We start from the raw sequence: 21817 nt of genomic DNA on the forward strand, positions 1-21817 counted from the left end.
GGGATAATTATATAAAACATGATGAATCCTCCCAATTAAATAATATTGTAGTGGGTTTTTTTTTAAGCTTGGGTAAGATGGAAAGTACCTCTACAATAGTGGTTAGTGAAAGTCAGGTTCACAATATGTGTAATGTATATACTTACACATGGTATTTGAATTTAACAAAAACAAGGAACCATTTAAATGTTCTTAATGATTAACTCTGAGATGGAACAAATTTCCCTATGAGCATGTACTACTTATATAACTTGAATATAGAGTAAACTACTAAATTATTTTCCATAGTTGAGTATCTGTGAGAAAGTTATTGTTTCATAATTTGAATTGGTTTAACTTGAAATTTTAACTTCAGAAGTAGTAGCTTTAATAGCATAGGAGAAAGGGAAGAGAACAACAGAACTGAACATCAGATCTAGTAAGTTTAGGAGACTGAGATATCCAGAGAACATACTTGGTGACTGGCACTTAGAATAAAGAAACAGGAAGTGATAGAGTAAGAGAGTTTGGAAAGAGCAATAGAGAATAAGGAATTTGACCTAATTTTTGTCATTAATGCAGATTATGTTTCTTTTTGCTCTTTTTTTATTAGTGTGTACATGTGTACATGTGTCTATGTATGTTTGTATAGACTAGGAAACTGGACTGAGAACTAGATTTAGCCCCACTTAGCCCATGACTATTCAAGCTGAGAATGTTTATAAATATATATATATATATATATATGTATTTTTTAAAGATTGTGAAAAGCAAGAAGAATGTGTGATAGAGACTGCGTGTAATCCACAAATTCTGAAATCTTTACTCTCTAGTCCTTTATTGTTTTCATTTTATGCTAAATTTAAATTTAATAACAAAGCGAAATTAAAGTACAAATAAAAACAAGGAAGTACCTGTACAGTATTAGAAATTTCCTTTAAATGAAAGATGCTCTCTGAGGTGCAGGGCACCTGACCCCTGGTCAAGAAATTAACAGATATATTACATGTATGGCTAGTAGAAAAAATAAGGCCTGACTGGAAAATTGAAGGAGTCAGTGGGGTGCTTCAAGACAATGGGACTCTTCTCAACATTAAAAAAATGCACACTTCCATTCTCAAGATTAAGAAACACAGCAACCTGGCCCTGTAGTCTCTCTATACAATGAAGAAGTAATGAATAGGAAATTGGTAAAGAGATTGTAACAACTATTCCTTGCACATAAAAGGAGAAATATGTCCTCAGATTCAATTATTGTGGGGTTCTTCTGTATCCCAGAATTCTTACAAACTCCTACAGCACAGTCCAAATAGTTATCCATACTGAGCTCCCAGAAATAGGAGCTGGGTTGCCAGTTGTTGGATCCATCAGAATTCAAGGTGCACCTTCAGGGTCTAAACATTTTCACATGGTCAAACAGCATCCTGCTGGGATTCTGTATTTCATTGCTAAAGATTTCCACTCTGTACTGGTTGAGCATCTCTGTCAGGCCAGAGATGGGATGAGCACTGAGTTGTGGTTTTATTGACTGGAGCAAGAGGAACAATACTCACTCAGACCTTGCCAGTATGTACTTGAAATCCTGTAAAGAAAACACAAAAAGTTAGATTCCCTCAGCCCTACCTGGCCCTTTATAGAGAATGTTCACAAACCCCTTGATTAGCCTTTAACTTGCTGTAATTATTACCATGATGATTTTTAAATTTTTTTTCTTTTTTATTGTATTTTTATTATCTATAAGTAATTGTACAAAGGAATTACCATTCAAGAAATCTGTTTCTAAGTGCAATGCATCTTGATCATGGTCACCCCTTCTATTATTCTCCCCATAATTTTTAAGAGATTTCAAAAAGAAGTTTGTATGTCCAAACTCACAGATTTCATTGGACTTGAGTTTTAGGTCCTTTGTGCTATACAAACTGTAAATTGCCATTAGGACCTTTGCCTCCTATTCCTGTAGCAAACACTGAATATTTAGAAGCATCGTCATGGAGTGATCATGTTTTAGCAATGATATGCCATTTGGGTGGCAATTGATAACTACCACCAAAATACGTCCTTATATTTATCATAACATTTACACTATCATATGTCACTACTTAATTATATTCATAGAAACAAATTTTTAATATCTGTTTTAAAGCAATGACAACATGCTGCCAGAAAGAAAATGGCTAAGGAAATTATTTTTCATTTGCTGTCACTGTTGTCATTTTAAATACATTCATTACTTCTCTACAGTTTTAGATTTTAGTGGAATAGCACTTAGCTTAGCAGATGGCACCCTCTGTATCTGTAGAGCGACATCTTGCTTTAGCAAGGATGAGAGAGAGAAGAGGAAGAAGAAAAGGAAGAAGAAGGAGGAGGAGGAGGAGGAAGAGAAGAAGAAAGGAAGAACGAAAGGAAGAGAGAGAGATTGATTCTCAGAAGTCAAGGCCAAAAGATTGCTTGTCTTCCTGTCTTCAGGCAGGGTCATATTTAACCCACATAAACATATAAATATCTCCTGGTTGAAGCTTCTCGATTAAAAGTTCCTACAATCTCCTTGGCAACTCTTTTCAGCTTTTCTCAAGTAACTAACAGCAAAGCCGACTAGTTCAAAAAAAAGTAGAAAGTAATTTATATGATCACGATGCATTATGCTCATAAATTGCCATGTTGAATTGAAACCTTTTTGTACAACTACTTAAAGATAATTTAAAAGTTTTTTAAAATCCTATGTTAGACTTTAAAAATATATTTTTTTTTCTTTTACTTTGTAAGTAATTAGCTGGACAGTTCAACTGCTAAGCACTTAGCCTGAGAAAAGAAACCAAAGGGCATGGCAATAGGAACAAAGGAGGTTGGGGAAATCTAGGGCCCACTTAAAGACCACCAAGCATTCCATTTTGAATGAAACTAATATTATATAGACTTGAATTCACAGCTGTAACGTTCATTTTAAAAAGTCTATGGGAGGGCTGGAGGCATGACTCAAGTGGTAGAATGATAGCTAAGCAATGTGAGGTACTGAGTTGAAACTCCAGCATGACCACACACACACAATCTATATGGTATTAGTCCATTTTCTTTTGGGCGAATGTTGTACTCAGAGGCTTTATCTTTGCCTCAGCTTGTTTGCTAGGCTGGCATTCTACCACTGGAGCCACCCTTCTGGCCCTGCTTTTTGCTGATTATTTTATTTTATTTTTTTGAGTTTTTTTTTTTTTTTGGGGGGGGGGTCCGGTCATGGGGCCTGAACTCTGGGCCTGGGCGCTGTCCCTCAGCTCTTCAGCTCAAGGCTAGCTCTCAACCACTTGAGCCACAGCGCCACTTCCGGCTTTTTTCTTTTTTTTTTTTTTTATTGTGAAAATACTGTACAGAGGGGTTACAATTACATGGGCAAGATAATGAGTACATTTCTTATCAAGCATTGTAGCCTCCTCCTTTGTTTCCCCTTCCCATCCCCCCCCCCTCAGCTCCCCCAATCCTCCCCACCCCTCCCTCTCCTCCCCACCACCTCCCGCACCGAAACAAAGTTGTAAAGTTCGTTTTCGACATAACCACTCGGCTTTTTTCTTTTTGCTTATGTGGTGCTGAGGAATCAAACCCAGGGCCTCGTGCATGCAAGGCAAGCGCTCTACCATTGAGCCACCTTCCCAGACCTTTGCTGATTATTTTAGAGATGGAGTCTAATGAATTTTTCTAGCGGAGTATGCTTCAAACTGATCCTCCAGGTCCCAGCCTCCTGAGTAGCTGACAGGCTTGAACCACCATTTAGCTTGTAGTCTATTGTCTTGATTAAGAAAGTGTCATGCAGGGTGCTGATGGATCACGCCTGTAATCTGAGATTACAGAGGCTGAGATCTGAGGATCACAATTGGAAGCCAGTCCAGGCAGGAAAGCCTGTGAGACTCTTATCTCACCACCAGTGATAAACCACCAGTGAACTGAAAGTGGAACTGTGGCTCAAAGTAGTAGAGCATTAGCCTTGAGCACAAAAGCTCAGGGATAGCACCCAGGCCCTGAGTTCAAGTTTCATGTCCAACAACAACAAAAAGTGCCAGTAAATTATTGTATGTGATTTAAACATTTCTCAGAATGAAATGCCTTAAATGAAAACCATAGGAAAGATCTTCAAATCTTTCATAGGTCTTACTCAGCATTTTCACTTCAATTTTTTTTTATAATAGATACAATTTCAGTTCCTTCTTATAGGAATCTGTTTGTGTTAGGTACTTCTTTGACATGTGTTTTCTGTACTACCAAACAGAATCCAGTGCTGTCATTTACTTTGATGTATTTGATGCTTCAAAACCCATTTGCCTCACTCAAGCAGGAATATAAAAATATAAAGTATGTACTTGGCAGTGTTTGGAGAATAAGATACCTAATCCTTGGAAGCAGGCTTAAGAATTTTAACACTTTTGTAGTTTTATTGTAATACTTTTTAAATGCCTTTTTAAACTTTATTTTATTATAAGGGTGATATCAGAGGGGTTACAGTTATATAAGTAATGTAATGAGTACATTTCTTGTCAAACATTGTTACCCCCTCCCTTGTTTTCTCTCACTTTCCCTCTCCTCTCTCCCTCCCCAAAGCTGTAAAGTTCATTTCCAACATAGTGTCTTATGAATATCTCTGTTGAATTGGTTCACCCTTTGTCCTTTGTCGCACCATTTTGTTATTCCTTTTCCCTTTCCCAAATCAGATAAACCTATATACAAGACACAGGGTACCAAAATCAAAACCAGGGACAGCATGATAAACTAAAGGGGGAAAAAAAAAAAGAAAGAAAGAAAGAAAAAAGGTGGCTCTCGCCTGTAATTCTAGCTACTTTGGAGGCTGAGATCTGAGGATTGAGGTTTGAAGCCAGCCCGGGCAGGAAAGACCGTTAGACTCCTATCTCCAATAAACCACCAGAAAACCAGAAGTGGCACTGTAGCTCAAGTGGTAGAGTGTTCGTTCTCCTTGAGCTGAAGCGCTGAGGGACAGTGCCCAGGCCCAGAGTTCAAGCCCCATGACCGACAAAAAAAAAAAGAAAAGAAAAAAGAAAGAACTTTGGACAGAACATTTCTCCAGATAAGTCTCTTTATAATTCTTTAGCCCACTCATTAATGGAGTGGTTGTTTCTTTGTGGATTTGATTTGGGGTGGGGGGTTAATTTTTTGAGCTCTAGGTATATTTTCGATATGAGGCCCTTGTCTGTTGTATAGCTAGTGAAGATCTTCTCCCATACTGTGGGCTTTCTGTTTATCTTGCTAGCTATGTCCTTTGCCATGCAGAAGCTCTGCAGTTTAATGTGATCCCATTTATCCAGCCTATCTTTAATTTGTTGTGATTCTGGATCTTTGTTTAGGAAGTTTTGGCCTGTGCCAAAAAGCCCTAGTGTTATCCCCCTATCCCTTCCTGTAATAAAAAAAAAAAGTCTTATTTTTGAACATCATTTTCTCAATTGTCATAAGAATTAGGAAAGTTATTTTTCATGGTAGTACAGAGAAGTTACAGTTCTGTGGTTATACACTCAGTTATTTGAACAGGTGGCTTCTTTTGGCCTTCTGTTCTCAGACCTTTGCTTTTAGATTGCCTCTTGCTATTAATGGGCTTTCTGTTTTCTCTACCTATACTTTTCTTGTCTTCCTTTCTCACTTTTTGGTTGTGTGATGACACAAAACTTCTTATGATTCTTTAAGGTTTTAGAAAACCATGAAATATTAAATGTTACAGCATTCTGCCTGACTTCCTAAAAATAACTTGTCACTAAAGGTATATGTGAAAAACCCTGGTGAGAAATGGTAGTCTTATTTGGACTTTTACTTGGATTTTATCCACAAGAATTAATAGCTGGTTGCCTTTTATAATTTGCAAATAATAACTACTTTTTAAATTTTCTTTCTTCTTCTTAGACCTTTGAAGATTTTAAAAATGACAAGCAAGCTGTGGAATACCAGCAGCGAATTGTGGATATTTTGTTGAAAGTAAGCATTCAAAGATTATATGTTTTAATGTTGATATTTATATTAAAAGAATTGAATTGTTGGGGCTGGGAAGGTGGCCCAGTGGTAGAGTGCTTGCCTTGCATGCATGAGGCCCTGGGTTCGATTCCTCAGCACCACATAAGCAAAAAGCCGGAAGTGGCACTGTGGCTCAAGTGGTAGAGCACTAGCCTTGAGCTGAAGAGCTGAGGGACAGCGCCCAGGCCCAGAGTTCAGGCCCCACAACCGGACCCAAAAAAAAAAAAAAAAAAAAAAATTGAATTGTTTTATACCAGGTTCTAAAATAGTCTTGTTCAGTGATACAATTTATTGTAATCATACCTTAAAATTATATCATGACCTCTTGGTCCTCAAGAGGTGATTAAACTACAAATCATTTACTGAAAAAAAATGTATATGAAGATACAGGGTCCTACACTTGAGAAATGTATATTGTGATCATTGCTACGTTAGTTTGATTATGTATAATAACAGAGACTAACTTCAGAATGCTCTGAACAAATAATGTGAAGCATCTTTTCTCTCTTCCTAGCATCCCTTGGTTGCTATGGCAATGCCATGTTTTTCCATGGTATTCAGATGATGGGTGACACTGAAAATGATTTCAGGAACAGAGAGTTGATCACCCTGATCTAACTCTAACTAGCTCAGTCAAGAGCTATTTTGAGAATCTCCTTGTTCCTAATGAATGAATGCAGAGATAGATTCTTGTTCTTTACTTCTATATGACTTTCAGCAGGCTTTTAGAGTTTTCATTTTGCTCATCTGGCTGTAAAATGAAGGTTACTTACTTTTAATGACTTAGATTATTTTGGACAAGAGACTAGAATTAAAATGTTCTCTGGTTGTGCCTAGAGCCAATATAGCATATTTCCATTTGTGCTTTATAATTTTCAAAGCACTTTCACAGTATTTACATGATCTTATTTGAGTTGTTTATTAACTATAAGACAAGCAATGGTGCATATAAGAATGTGATTGCTACATTCTCAGATAATTCCAGTAAAATCTAAATTGTTATGGGGAATTTTACCTAGATTCCCCAAATATGCTTTCTAGAATGGCCTACCTATTTCTGGTCTGCCTTTTCTCTAATATTCTTCTGTGGCTCTCCATTGGATCACTTGAGATTAAGTGCTGCTGTGAGAGATAACTCAACATGACAACAATTTAATTACAATGGACATTTATTTTTTCTCATCTAAGACTGGAAGTAAGCAACCTGATCTAGTAAGATGGTATAAAAAACCTAGCAAGAATGCATCTTCTGTTTATCTTACTATTATACTTAGTAAATGATTTCTGTCTTTGTCTCAAGCTGGCCACTCAGGCTCTAGCTATTACCTCCATGTTCTAGCCAGCCTCAATGCAGAGAGATAGAGAAGGAAATAGTTTCCCTCTGGTTTTTTTGTTTGTTTCGGTCATGGGGCTTGAATTCTGGGCCTGGGCACTGTTGCTCAGCTCTTTAGCTCAAGCCTAACATCCTACTACTTGAGCTACAGCACCACTTCCAGCTTTTTCTCCTTCTGTGGTGCGAAGGAATCGAACTCAGGACCTCATGCATGCAAGGCAAGCACTCTACCACTGAGCCACTTTCCCAGCCCAATGCTTTCCTTCTTTAACAAAACTTTTTGGACTCTATATACTGTAGTTTTGCTTATCATACTATTCAGAACTCTTTGCTGCTGAGACAGATTGAGAAATAAAGTCTGCGTCTTATGTAACCATATGTTTAGCTAAAACTTAGGATTTGTATTTGTAAGTTAGGAGGCATTAAATGTTGAAGCATATATTAGTTGTTTTTTTTTTTTTTTTACTGTAAGAAAATATATAAGGCCAGTTACTTAACAGAGAAAAGAGATTTGTGTAGCTCACAGTTTTGGAGGCTAAAAGTTCACATTGGGCAGCACCATTTGTTTGGTCTCTGATGAGCACCAGAGCCCCTGGCTGTGTCACAACATGGTACATGGTGTTATAGTATGAGTGCATGTGAAAGAGAGGAATCAAATGGTGAGCCAAGAAGTCAGATAGATTCAGGGATCTGGCTTACTATTTTTATAATTCTTCTTTTTCTTTTTTGTGCCAGTTCTGGGGCTTGAATTCAGAACCCTCTATCACACTTCTAAGTTGATTTGTTGCTCTTCAGTGTTCACAAAATGTTTTATGCTAGGCCAGTTGTAAATTGTTTACATATTTTCATATTTGAACTAGGACTGAAGTTCCCTGCAGGTAGAGTGAGAATTATGATGATGATATCATACTTATTTATTTGAGGAAAACATTGTTATAGCATATCTAGAACAAGTTCAGCATCGTGCCTAGGACCTAATAGATATTCAAGACATGTTTGTAAGTTAGTTAAATTGAAATTTGAGTATAAAATTGCACTTCATTGGAAAAATGATCCAAATGAAAAGATAAAACTCTACAATTTACTCCACTATGAGTATTAGGGAAATGTCACTCGTACATGCTTTGGTAATATTTGTTTTGGGTCAACAAGGACTGTTTTTTTTTACTTTTTCTCATTTCTGGATTCATTGATGTGTGCACTTTGGAGGGGGCAGTGCGAATAGGAGTGCAGACAGAGGTCAGAGAACAGGAAAGTGGGCTTGTTGCATGTACTGAATAGGTGCAGACAGAGGGAAATATTGTTAATGTGTAGCTGTTTACAATATTGTCCAGGAAATTTTGTAAGCATAGTGGAATATTTAAAAGAGAGAAAATTGAGAAGTTATATAGTGATAACCAATTTAGACACTTGTTGAGTTAGGAAAAGAACTATTTGCTTAAAGGATATATTGTCAGATGATTTAGGAGCCTGCACTTGCAGAGGCAAAGGAAGGACTAAAGGCAGAGAGGGACACTTGATGGGCCACAAAAGTGGAGTACTATACACCAGTGGGGGTGATGACGGACATCTTTGACTATTATGAACTGAAAGTGTGTGTGTGTAGATGATGTAGATGTAAGTATAGATAGATTAGTAATCCCACCTTAGTCAATGATTTATTACACATGGTTTAGCAAATACAATGAAAAATAATTTTTAATACTCCAAAGAATTTCAGAAACAAAATTTTTAACTCTTGCAGTTTATTACATAGCTCAGTCGATGTGGAGAAACACTCTATCAACCTCATATCATCAGTTGTGTTTAAATTATTTTGTGACCTGTTGTTTCCTTGCTCTTAATTTTATGAATCTGCCTCCTCAAAAGCAATGGTAAATGGTGCCCACAAGCAAGGTAAATATTAATGTGCTTAATTTAAGTGGTGAAATGAAAAATCTTAGATTAGTTGAAAGGTCACATGTCTTTAGCAGAAGGTGGGTGGAGTTATGGGGAAAATAAATCAAGCACCCACAGTATAGCACTGAACTCTGTGCATCCTGAGCATATATGGGCTTTCCTTAATGACAGTCTCCTTGGAACCATATCTCCATGGATACCTAAGGTCTACTGCATATAACAAAACAGCCTATACTGTGGTAATAAATATATACTTTCACAAGTGTCTATTGCTGGACTAAAAGCAGAAAGATGAAAATAAAGGATAGATTACTAGCAAAATAAGAAAAGATAGGTCTAAAGGTAGGCTCTACAGGAATGTTTTATAATAGGACAAGTCTTACAATTTATGTTTGAATAGAAATTGAGTAAAGGAACCTGAGATTTTTTAATAGATATGCAAGGGTACTACACTCTCAATTTGTAGTAAAGTTGTCTCAGTTAATTCAACTAGCCCAAAACACCGTTTTCTTGCCTTTGAAGTTTCTGAATTTCCTTTGTTAATGGTCGCACTGTGCCACCTGCCAATCATACTCAAAATTGATCCTTTTTTTGGGGGGGGGAGGTTCCGGTCATGGGGCCTGAGCGCTGTCCCTCAGCTCTTCAGCTCAAGGCTAGCGCTCTACCACTTGAGCCACAGCAACACTTCCGGCTTTTTTCTTTTTTGCTTATGTGGTGCTGAGAAACTAAACCCAGGGCCTCATGCATACAAGGCACGTGCTCTACCACTGAGCCACCTTCCCAGCCCCCTGATCTTTTTTAAAATTATGCCTTTAGTCTCATGTTTGCATGCATAGGAATACTTGCCCTACCTCCTCTCTGCTTTTGTCCCTATTTCTCTTTCCATTTTCATACCACTGCCCTAGTTCAGAACACCTTTGTCCCTCCCTGGGACTCCTGTGCTCACTTGCATGTTAGCCCCCACTGCTTTCTTTTTCTTCTGTTATTCATGCCTATGTACAGATGAGGTAATCCTTATGGGCATTATTCTGATTAGGATCCCTTCTTTAGCAGCTTCAGTCCACATTCCTTAGGTTGACATTTGAGGCCTGATCTCTTTTGGTCTTATTTCTCTCTCCTGCAGAATCCTAATGAAACTTTCACTTTCCCTAACAAACATGTTTTCCTGTATCCCTATCTTTGCTTACTCCTCTCTCTGATGACTTTTCCTTTGGCAAGGGGTCTGATGAGCTTTAAAGCTTAACTTAAAAGTGATTTTTCTCATTTCTTTGCAAATTCTCACTCTAATGGTTGAACTACTTTTTTGCATTGTGCTTCTATAATTATTTGCACCCTAAATAGTATGATCATGTTATGCCTATTATTTAAGAGAGTTTATTTATCTTGCTTTCCTTTCTAGTTCATTATTCCCTTAGAGCACTGGCCAGAATGCCTGGTGACTTGGGAGATGAGAGCTGAGATAAAGCAGAACAGTAACTGAGATTTACTGATATGAACCCACCCACTCCCCATCTGCCTGTGGACTAGGCAGAAGCTGTTCACTTCATTAAGGTTGCTACAGTGACTTCTTTTCAGGAAATCTCTACTCACAGGTTATCTTAACACTTAGACCACAGAGTAGCTCTCTTCTTTCCTTGTTCATAGGAATCTTTTTTTTTTCCCAGTCCTACGACTTGAACCTGGTGGCTGTCCCTGAGCTCTTTCGCTCAAGGCTAGCATTCTATCCTTTTGAGCCACAGTACCACTTCCCATTTTCTGGAGGTTAATTGGAGATAAGAGGCTCACAGACTTTCCTGCCTGAGTTGGCTTTGAACCTTGATCCTCAGATCTCAGCCTCCTGAGTATCTAGGATTGTAAGCATGAGCCACTGGCACACAGCTCAAAAGAACATTTTTAAGTAGGGTTATTTTAATTTAATTTAATTTTAGTAGAATCCTAAGAATTCTGGAGAGAAACATGATTAATATTTCTTTGAAAGCTCATATCCCCCTCTCCTATGATTCACTTCTCTTCCAGGTTGTGCCAGAAAGCTGCCAAAACCACTAAAATTTTTTCTTTTCAGAATATGCAAGTAATTGCTCCTTCTCTAAATATTACTGAACATAGTTTTTGCAAAGTCCATACAAGAATCTTTTCTCAGTCTTCAGTAATATGGTTCACTTCTAATTGTGTATATTTTTTCTTTTGCCACCAAACCAGATGGCATATTGAATAAATGGTCTCTTGTCTTCCAGGTTATGGTGGAGAATTCAGATTTCACTCCCTCACAAGTAGGATGTCTCTTTACTTTCCTGGCACGGCAGCTTGCAAAGCCTGACAATACCTTGTTTGTGAACAGAACCCTCTTTGATCAGGTGAAAGTCTTTAACAACAAGAACTAGAACTGTTATTCATGTTAACTGCTCATAAAATATTCACTGTTTCTTAATATGACCAACCATTGAATAAGCACTTTATCGGGGAGAGGACTATAGAGATCTTTAATCTGAGTTAAGCGTGTGTATTTTAAAGATGTGTTCTGAGTAATAGTATAATAATATTTTCTGAATGATTCTGACACTTGGTATCATGAAGTATCATTTGAGAGATTGATTTATAGAGATTCTGCCCTATAAATTCAGTTGCTTTAAATTGCCTAGACTTTCTTTGCTCAAGAATTTTCTAAGTTAAGAACCACCTCATCTCACTGGTAGTAAGATCATAGTGACAATCATCTGGAGAAGAGAGTATGTGTGGAAAATTTCAATTTACTTACAAATGTTTCTGACTTGGAAAGTGTTTCCTGGTCACAATTAAACATTGCTCTAGATGACAAAGAAAACACTTTTATCCTGAAGAAAGCAGCCAATAATGACTAGTATTTACAGAGCACTTCATAGTGCTAAGCTCTGCTGCCAAGTTTTATATGTGTGTATTGTCAGTCCTCCAACAATTCTAGAGTGATACAGTTCCCCATTTTAAAATGATGCCTAGAGAAGTTAAGCAACTCAGTTAAAGTAATACTTAGCAAGCTTCATTTTTCACAGGAATTTATTATTTTGTGTTACTAAAGTTAGGATTCACATTCAGGCATCATGAGTACAAAGTCAGTGCTCAATCCATAGCCTTAGAGAATTAGAAGTTAAGGAATATAGATGATACTACCTTATGGCATTATCAGAAAAGGTCAGCACAGCTACATATTCAGCTGAATTCCTGAACAGTAAAGAAATACGTATAAAAAGCACACATTACACTGTTAGCATATGGGAGCCTGATGTCTCACATACCAGGACAGTCAGTTGGGATGGTACCATACACTATGATATTTGTTACAGCTTAATGAGGAATCCTCACATTGGAAGGGTAGTCATTGCTATTTCCATCCCAACAGTGTTAGGGCATGCTTGCTGATGTACAATAAAGGTGATCTATTTTTTGGCCAGGTTCTTGAATTCCTCTGTAGTCCTGATGATGACTCCAGGCACTCTGAGAGACAGCAGGTAAGAACTGCTAGAATTCTTTGGTAAAGAATGAGAAAGAAGTCAGATCTCACTAGACATACCTACCGGGAAAATAACTCATTTCAAAACCTAATTCTAAGCTAAAGACTGTGGCAACTGGGAAATCGTGTTGATGGAAGAGTTCCAGTGGAAAGATCTTACATCAGAATAAATTCTTAGGCACAGTGGGCCTGTCTGTATCCAGCATGACTCCAAAGAGAATAATTTATCTTCCTGTTAGGTAGCAAAAGGTAGCATCTGTTGTACCACCAGTGTCATTCATCTGACCATTGCTAGCTGCTCTGGACCTGAACCAGAAACACTGCTATAAAAGTTGGCACACACAATTTTTATGAGACTTCTGAGGCCCCACTGCATTAGAATTCCCTTCTGAAGACTTGACCCCATCTGCTCCTCCTGTGATCACTGTAAGATGGTAACTGGTTCCCACTCCTTTGTATTTATGCCACTTTCTTGAGGAGCACATCTACTCTTAGAATCGTTTAGATGCAAATGAGGAGTGATGGTACATGCCTGTAATCAAGCCCTGATGAAGCAGAAGCAGAAAGATTGCAAGTTCTAGGCCAGCCTGGGATACATAGTGAAAACATGCCTTTAAAAAGCAAAATGATGGCTGACCTTCTTAGCTAGAACATAGCTCAATAAGTTGAGCTCATAGAGTATAGAGGAGCCACATTGACTACTTTGCACTGCTTTGGCCCAGAAACTGCTGCAGAATATCACAGGACAGCAAACAGTCTTATAATTGTGGCTGTCTCTTAAATTATATTGGATATAAATAATAATAGAAGACCCCCTTATTTGGCAGTAAGAGTGGATCATGTGTATAACCATATATAGTGATAGAAACTGTAATAAATAATGAATAAGTAACTAACTAATAAACAGATAAATTAACAAGAAACAAAGCCAAATCTAAATATAAAAACAATCACAGAATCTTAATATTATAGAATGTTACTGGCCTTTTTCAATTATCTGCTCTCTTTACATTTTAGAAATATAGAAAATTGATGCATTAAGTTGTTAAAGGACAAACCTAAATCCTTCTATTCTAATGCAACACTTATTCCTTTATGTCATTGCTACATATAAAAAAAATTGTCTTACTGAGAAGTCATTAATAGCTGAGTTCCTATGTTAGTAGTTGTTTTCATTTATGTAAAGGAACAAGAAGAAAGTACAACACATATGTCAGAACCTTACTCCTTCCTCTGAAGGAATGATTTCTCTGCTGAATCAGATAACAGCTTTTGAATGCTGGGAAAATAAATCCACAATTTGTTTCACAATGTAATACATAATGTAGAGACGGACACTTTTAAATTCAGTTACCCTATTGTTATTTTTTCTATTTTCCATCCCAGGATTATTAAATTTTCTCTATAAAGGTACCAAAGAAAAAATATTTGAGGGTTTGTGGCCATGTATAGTCTCTATCTTATTTTTATTTATTTGTTTAGCTTTACAACCCTTTAAAAAGATGACATCTTTTAAAAGCACCTTGCTGATTTGTAGCATCTGCTAATTCCCATAATGTAAGTACTCCCATCACAGTTGACCTAACCTGCCAGTGTGTTGTCACTGGATGCAGAACAGGAAGATGCACAGCAGGACAGGTGTAAGATACTTCCATCACTCAGGTGCTGCCACAGTGGATAGAAATGACCTTGAGATATGTATGAGTCAAATATAACCAAGTAATTAGGAAATGGTGAGTTTGAATATTAATCACCTTTGTTTTAAATTTGTTTAGCCATAAGCTAATACAACTGTCAATCTTCAATAATTGCTATCCTTAATAACTGGCTTACAAAGTCCCGGAAAGTTTAGCCATCTGCTCTAGTATGTTGTAAGATTGACTCCAATCATGGCATTCCTATTATTTTATTCCAAACTGACAGGGCAGTTAGGATTCACTCTACATTTATTGTATTTAACAGTTCATTTTAATGATCAACATGAATTAAATTTGGGTACCAAAATATAAAATTTGGAGAGGTTTTAACCAATTTAACAGCAATACTCACAAGACTAGGTAAGGTAGTGAGTACATTTCTTGTTGAACATTGTTACCCTCTCCCTTACGTATGTAACTATAACCCCTCTGTACATCACTTTGACAATAAAATTAAATTTAAAAATAATAGATTTACTGTTTTAGAAAAGCACTTTGTTAAATGGTTTCCTGGAGTCCTGGGACTCCCTGGTTTCCAGGGTCTTGGGACCCTGGATGGAAGCTTTACATGGGACCACTGTGCCATGCCTCTGTAGTGTTTTCTGAGGTTTACTTAAAAGTATTGATGAATCCAGCTCAATATTCTACTAATATTTTTTGTTCAGCTAGCATGATAAAAAATTAACTATATGAGTGTCATATTTTGGGGTTTTTTGTTGTAAAGTAAAAATAAGTTATCTTAAGTGTGTAATACAGTGACATTAAGTATGTTCCCACTGTTGTACAGTCATCATCACCACATCTTCAGATCATCCACCTTCCTCAACTGAACCTCCATTTACATTAAATAGCAACAACTCCTAGTTTCCCTTTCTCCAACCCTTGGCCACCATTGTTCTGCTTTCTGTTTCTATTTTCCTGTCCAACGTAGCTCAAAAAAGTGCAATCATAGCTGGGCGCCGGTGGCTCACGCCTGTAATTCTAGCTACTCAGGAGGCTGAGATCTGAGGATCATGGTTCAAAGCCAGCCTGGGCAGGAAAGTCTGTGAAACGCTTATCTCCAATAAACCACTAGAAAACCGGAAGTGGCACTGTAGCTCAAGTGGTAGAGCACTCTCCTTGAGCTAAAGAGCTGAGGGACAGCGCCCAGGCCCAGAGTTCAAGCCCCACGACCGACAAAAAAAAAAAAAAGTGCAATCATATGGTATTGGCCTTTTGTGTTTGATTTGATTTTACTTAGCATAGTATCTTTTTTTTTTTTTGGTCATGGGACTTGAACTCTGGGCCTAGATGCTGTCCCTCAGCTCTTCAGCTCAAGACTAGCTATCTGCCACTTGAGCCACAGTGCCACTTCTGGTTTTCTGGTAGCTTATTGGAGATAAGAGTCTCATGGACTTTTCTGCCCGGGCTGGCTTTGAACCATGATCCTCAGATCTCAGCCTCCTGAGTAGATAGGATTATAGACATGAGCCACTGGCACTCAGCTAAAGTATTTTTCCTTTTTTTTTTTCTTTTTGCCAGTCCTGGGGCTTGAACTCAGGGCCTGCGCACTGCCCCTGAGCTTCTTCTGCTCAAGGCTAGCACTCTACCACCTGAGCCACAGTGCCACTTCCGCCTTTTCTCTTTATGTGGTACTGAGGAATTGAACCCAGGTCTTCATGCATGCTAGGCAAGCAAGCACTCTACCATTAAGCCACATTCCCAGCCCTTAGCATAGTATCTTTAAGGTTCATTTGTGTTGTAGCATGTGTGTGTGTTTCACATTTCGGGTGTCCATTCATTCTTGGGCTTGTTTCCACTTTTTGGGTATTTTGAATGCTGCTGCTCTGAAATATCCCAATGTTTAAATTTTTATTAGTTTTAGCATGTAAACATAGATACTACCTATGGACAATAGATTTTTTTTTAACCCGAAGATATAGAAGTACCAAACAAAACCTCATTTCTTGAAAAGATATATGCAGTCATTTTTAACTCGAAAGGGGTAGATAATCAGTTCTGCATTCTAATAGGACCATATTTGCAAATACTATGACATTCCTTCCATGTTTGAAAAGCAGAGCCATCTGTCTTTTTTTTTATAAGAGTTAAATACAATATGGTCAACAGTATAATAATCTAACCCCTTACATCTGTGAAAGCAAGCCAAAATACCATTGAGTAAGAATATAAAAGAAAAGTAAGTTATGGTCTGCATGAACCCTTATAGAGCTAGCAAATAAAAATAAATTCCCCAGTGTTTTCACTCATTTGTTTTATGTGTTCAGGTCCTTTTAGAATTGCTGCAGGCTGGAGGCATAGTTCAATTTGAAGAGAGCCGACTCATCCGCATGGCAGAAAAAGCTGAGTTGTAAGTTGTTTTGAATCTGTGTATTTGTTGTCCATAGAACTATTAAATTGCATTTCCCTAAATTGAAGCCCACTTTACTGATGTACTGCTGCTTTCTAAAATTAAGAAGTACTATGCAGATAACAACAAAAATCTAAATGTCAAAGCTTTTACTTTTCATTTGAATTCTAGAATTGGTAAAGTTTCCAGAAATTGATGGTATCAATTTGAAATGTTTGTAGATTTGTTTTAATATGAAAATGAAATGTTAATCTTACAATATTGCAGTATTTTCGGGTTTTTTTTCTGGTGTTTTGAAACAGGGTCTTACTATGAGCCCAAACTGGCCTTGAACTTGGAATCCTTCTGCCTCTGCCTCTTAAATGCTAGAATACAGGCATGGACCAACACACTTGGTTTTAGATTTTTTTTTTTGTGAGTCGTAGGACTTGAACTCAGGGTCTACGTGAACAGTCCCTGAGATTTTTTTGCTCAAGACTAGCACACTACAACTTTGAGCTATAGCTCCACTTCCAGTTTTTAGGTGGTAAATTGGAGATAAGAGTCTTATGAGCTTTCCTGCCCAGGCTGGCTTGAATCACAATCCTCAGATCTCAGCTTCCTGAGTAGCTAGGATTACAGGCAGGAGCCACCAGCACCTGGCTTAGATTTTTTTTTTAACTTTTTATTTCTATGATAGTTCATGGATTTTTGATAATTATGTATATAAGACAAAGTTTGACATGGCAAATAAGATATGATATGATAATGCTGCTATGTATCTAAGTTTATTGAATGTTTTGAGATACTAATTTTGAACAGAGAAACAATACAAAAATTTGCAAAATACTGTTACCTTATGGATCATTTCTTATATAACACTGTTTTCTTAACATTTTTGTACCTATCTTCATATTTTTTGTACACATTATATTCAATAGAATGGCAGGTGGATGCTTCCTCCCTTAACTACTTGATACAGGTTCAGTATCTTTTATCTGAAATGTTTGCAGTTGAGTTTTTCACAATTTGAATTTTTTTTTTTTTATTTCTTACTGGCTGAGCATCCCTAACGTGATCATCAGAATCTGAACTGTTCCAATATCCCAACATCACTCACATTAGACACATACAATCTATGCAACTGTGTAACAACAGAAATCACATCACTCTTTTCTTTTAGAATTAACCTGTATGATTGAGCAATACGCAAGTCAACAACCACCTGCCCGATGGGTGCACTGAAATTCTTCCTTTTGTGTTCTAGCTATCAAATTTGTGAATTTATGTATGAACGTGAACACCAATATGACAAAATTATTGATTGCTACTTGCGTGACCCATTGAGAGAGGTAAGTAAGACTGTTTACTTTCTTTGCATAATCAGTTCCCCTCACCCCAGCAACAGAAATGTTTGTTGATCCAAGGTTTTCTCTACTTATTCACTAGATTTTTATTGTGTTCCTACTCTAAGACAATTCTATATTGATAACTAAAAGAGATATAGTTCCTGATTCTTTGGAATTTATAAGTTAGTGTTAGAGACTGACAATAAGCGAAGCCAAGTACATACTTAAAATTGTGGTAAGTGCTATGGAATAGAGTTGGGTGAACATTGAAGGATAATGGGGACTGAATTATAACAGCACAGCCAGAGAAGGAATCTCAGTCAAACCACATATAGATTGGGTTTTGCTCCTTGAGAAGCCACTCAAACAAGCAGCCAAAGGAAGGCTGTTCCAGGATAAGGAACAGTATATGCAAAGGTCCTACGATGAAGGAAATTGACTCTTTTAAGCAACTGAGTAGTGATTATATAGATGAAATGAAAATTAGTGTACGTAGAGATTGGGAATTTGGAAGGGACCCACAAAAGCCAAAGTATGATATCCTCCACTAAGTGGTCATTGAAAGTTAGTAAATTGAAACCAAAGTTAATTAATTGGAATAGGTTTGTTACTTCTAATAATCTAAGTAGTTATTCTATTCAGTTTTCCATTGATTAATTATCTCTAAATAATTTCCATCTTCAAACAATAACTATTTCCCAAGATCTATACATAGCAGCAGACTCAATATTGCTCAGTGAGTTAATGGATCTCTTGTGCTCTCCAGGAAGAAGTCTTTAATTACATTCACAACATCTTGTCCATTCCTGGCCACAGCGCTGAGGAGAAGCAGTCTGTGTGGAAGAAAGCAATGGATCATATTGAGGTACTCACTCAACAAACCATTTTAAACTTTCCCATTTGAATGGATGCCTTCCAAATTAACTTTATGCAAACTAAGCAGTGGCAACTATTAATTATGTAGGTTAACTTGAGGTTACAGGGAGTTTTTGTTGTTGTTGTTTTTCATATAAGATTGTATTTGCCAACCAGGAGCTGGTGGCCTACGCCTATAATACTAGCTAGTCAGGAGGCTGAGATCATGGTTCAAAGCCAGTCTGGGCAGGAAAGTCCATGAGACTCTTTATCTTCAATTAACTACCAGTAAACCAGAAGTGTCACTGTGGCTCAAATGGTAGAATGCTAGCTTTGAGCAAAAGAGCTCAGGGACAATCCAGGCCCTGAGTTCAAACCCCACCACCACCAACATCAAAAAAAGACTGTGTGCCAACATCATGTTAGAGTTGGCACAGTCAGTTAGGAGATGTGTGGTCCCCAATGGTCACTATACTTTGGTATGGGTCTTAGGCACAACACACATTATTTATTACTGTCTGCTTCCTGTCAACAACAGCATGAATGCATCTTTGTGAAAAATCCCAATGAGACCTTCCTTCAGCTTTGAATTTTATCTTTTTCTTTCCTTCACTCATTGTGACGTCCTTTTCATAAATCTGTTCAGGTTTGTAGTGTCACATTATGCTACATTCTGCTTTTGCACTCATCTGTATTATGCCATGGTCTGCACACATGGACTCCAGATATCAAAAAAAAGGAGCTATGTCTCTGCATAATGTGAAACATGATGAATTAATCAATGAGCAGACAAATTACTCAGCAGACAGCTCATGCTGAAGAAGCAAGAAATATTTCTGCTGACTCTTTTTTTCCCTACTTCTGCAGTTTCTCACCTTCAACCTTTTAATATCTAGGGCCATGATTACACTTAAATGGAGGTTTCATTAAACGACTTCTGGGTCTTCATTAATGTAAATACAATAAAAAACAGAGAAAAAAGTTATGATGAAATTTTTGACAATACACACAGTCTAAAGTTAATGATTCTTAGCACTTTGGGGGTTCTAGACCTTTCTGACTATCTAATGAAAGACTGGATCTATGTCTCTTAATATTACACATGGACTTAAAAATATTCTTTTATTTGTAGTTTCAGGAATCCACAAACACCTAAAATCTACTCCTAGATTGAGTCTGAGCTCTCCTGACAAATTATCTCTGGCTTAAATGTTTATTTCAGTATGAATAAAACTTATTTGAATAGATTCTTAAATATTTTTAAATATTAAAAGTTCAGAACTGGGTGCAGTAGCTCATGTCTGTAATCCTAGCTACTTGGGAGATAGATTGGGAGAATCATCTTTTGATATTAGCCAGGAAAGAAAAGTTCATAAGACCTCACCTCAACTAATAAAAAAATCTGAGTGTCCCTGTCATTCTAGCTACTCCAGAAACATAAATAAGATTGTGGTTCAGCTGATCTGGATATAATACAAGTCTCTATTCAAAAGAAACTAAAGCAAAAAGGATTAGGAGCATAGCTCACATGGTGTATAGTATCTGTCTGGCAAGCCCAGATCCTGAGTTGACATCTCAGTACCACCACCAACAAAATGTCAGAGAAGGGCTAAATCAAAGATACAGTTTAATTTAAAAAAAATTATAAAGCAGCCGGGTGCCAGTGGCTTATGCCTTAGCTTCTCAAGAGGTTAAGATCTAAGGATCCTAGTTTGAAGCCAGGTAGGGCAGGAAAGTTTTGAGACTCTTCTCTCTGGCTAACTACCAAAAAGCTAGAAATGGAGCTGTGTCTCAAGTGATAGAGTACTAGCCTTGTGTAAAAAAGCTCAGGGAGAACACCCAGATCCTGAGTTCAAGCTCCACAACCAACAAAATTCATTAAAAAAATTTAAAATTTATGGTAAATAATGCTGCAGTAAACATAGTTGTAGAACCAACCCAGATGCCCCTCAGTAGATGAATGGATCAAAAAAATGTGATATATATACACAATGGAATTCTATGCCTCCATCAGAAAGAATGACATTTACCCATTTGTTAGGAAATAGAAAGACTTGCAAAAAATTATATTAAGTGAAGTAAGCCAGGCCCAAAGAAAGAGAGGTCCCATGGTTTCCCTTAATTGCAATAACTAGTGTATGTCTGAGACAAGCAGAAAAGGTCAGATAAGGTGATGTTAGGTGAAATGAACCCCAAGATAAGTATTCAATTTTTTTTTCTTTCTTGTGATTGTTTCTAACATATTTATAAGATGATTTCTTTGTTGCTTTGTATGTCCCTCCCCCACGGTATAACCCCTCCCCCACGGTATAACCCCTGCTTTCATTGTATTTGATGATGGTATAATTTGTGGAGGGGAAGGGCAAAAACAAACCGTTTAAATAGGGAGACAGGTGGACCCATTGCAACAATGAGATGTACAGGTCATTATGTTGAAAAATGAACTTTACAACTTTGGCCGGGTGGGGGTGAGGGGAGGGGGGATATGGGAAGGGATGGAAAGGGAAAACAAAGGAGGAGGCAACAATGCTTTATAAGAAATGTACTCATTATCTTGCCCGTGTAATTGTAACCCCTCTTTACAGTATTTTCACAATAAAAAAATTTTTTTAAATTAAAATTTAAAAGAGGTTGACAGGCACATCATAAAAGAGGAAATCTAAATGGCCATGAACATATGAAAGTGCACACACACACACACACACACACACACACACACACACACTAATAAGGCAAACCTTCTTGGCTCTGATTGAGAATAAAATATATCTAGTGTCCCAGACACACACACACACACACACACACACACACACACACACACACACACACACACACACACACACACACACACACACACACACACACACACACACACACACACACACACACACACACACA

The 21817-nt window shown here is 37.4% G+C and overlaps 1 protein-coding gene across 2 annotated transcripts in view; it reads left to right on the forward strand.

The window, feature by feature from the left end:
* Vps8 (VPS8 subunit of CORVET complex) overlaps positions 1-21817 on the forward strand; it is a 228588-nt gene that overhangs the window by 100979 nt on the left and 105792 nt on the right. For both annotated transcript variants that reach the window (XM_070029739.1, XM_070029740.1), the window contains 6 exons: positions 5866-5937; positions 11440-11559; positions 12631-12687; positions 16654-16736; positions 17983-18067; positions 18831-18929. In XM_070029739.1, the coding sequence (XP_069885840.1) occupies positions 5866-5937; positions 11440-11559; positions 12631-12687; positions 16654-16736; positions 17983-18067; positions 18831-18929 (516 nt within the window). The remainder of the gene's footprint in view (positions 1-5865; positions 5938-11439; positions 11560-12630; positions 12688-16653; positions 16737-17982; positions 18068-18830; positions 18930-21817) is intronic.

The sequence above is a fragment of the Dipodomys merriami genome, unplaced genomic scaffold, assembly GCF_024711535.1.
Source record: "Dipodomys merriami isolate MVZ:Mamm:240054 unplaced genomic scaffold, mDipMer1.0.p SCAF_2, whole genome shotgun sequence".
Classification (NCBI taxonomy): Eukaryota; Metazoa; Chordata; class Mammalia; order Rodentia; family Heteromyidae; genus Dipodomys; species Dipodomys merriami.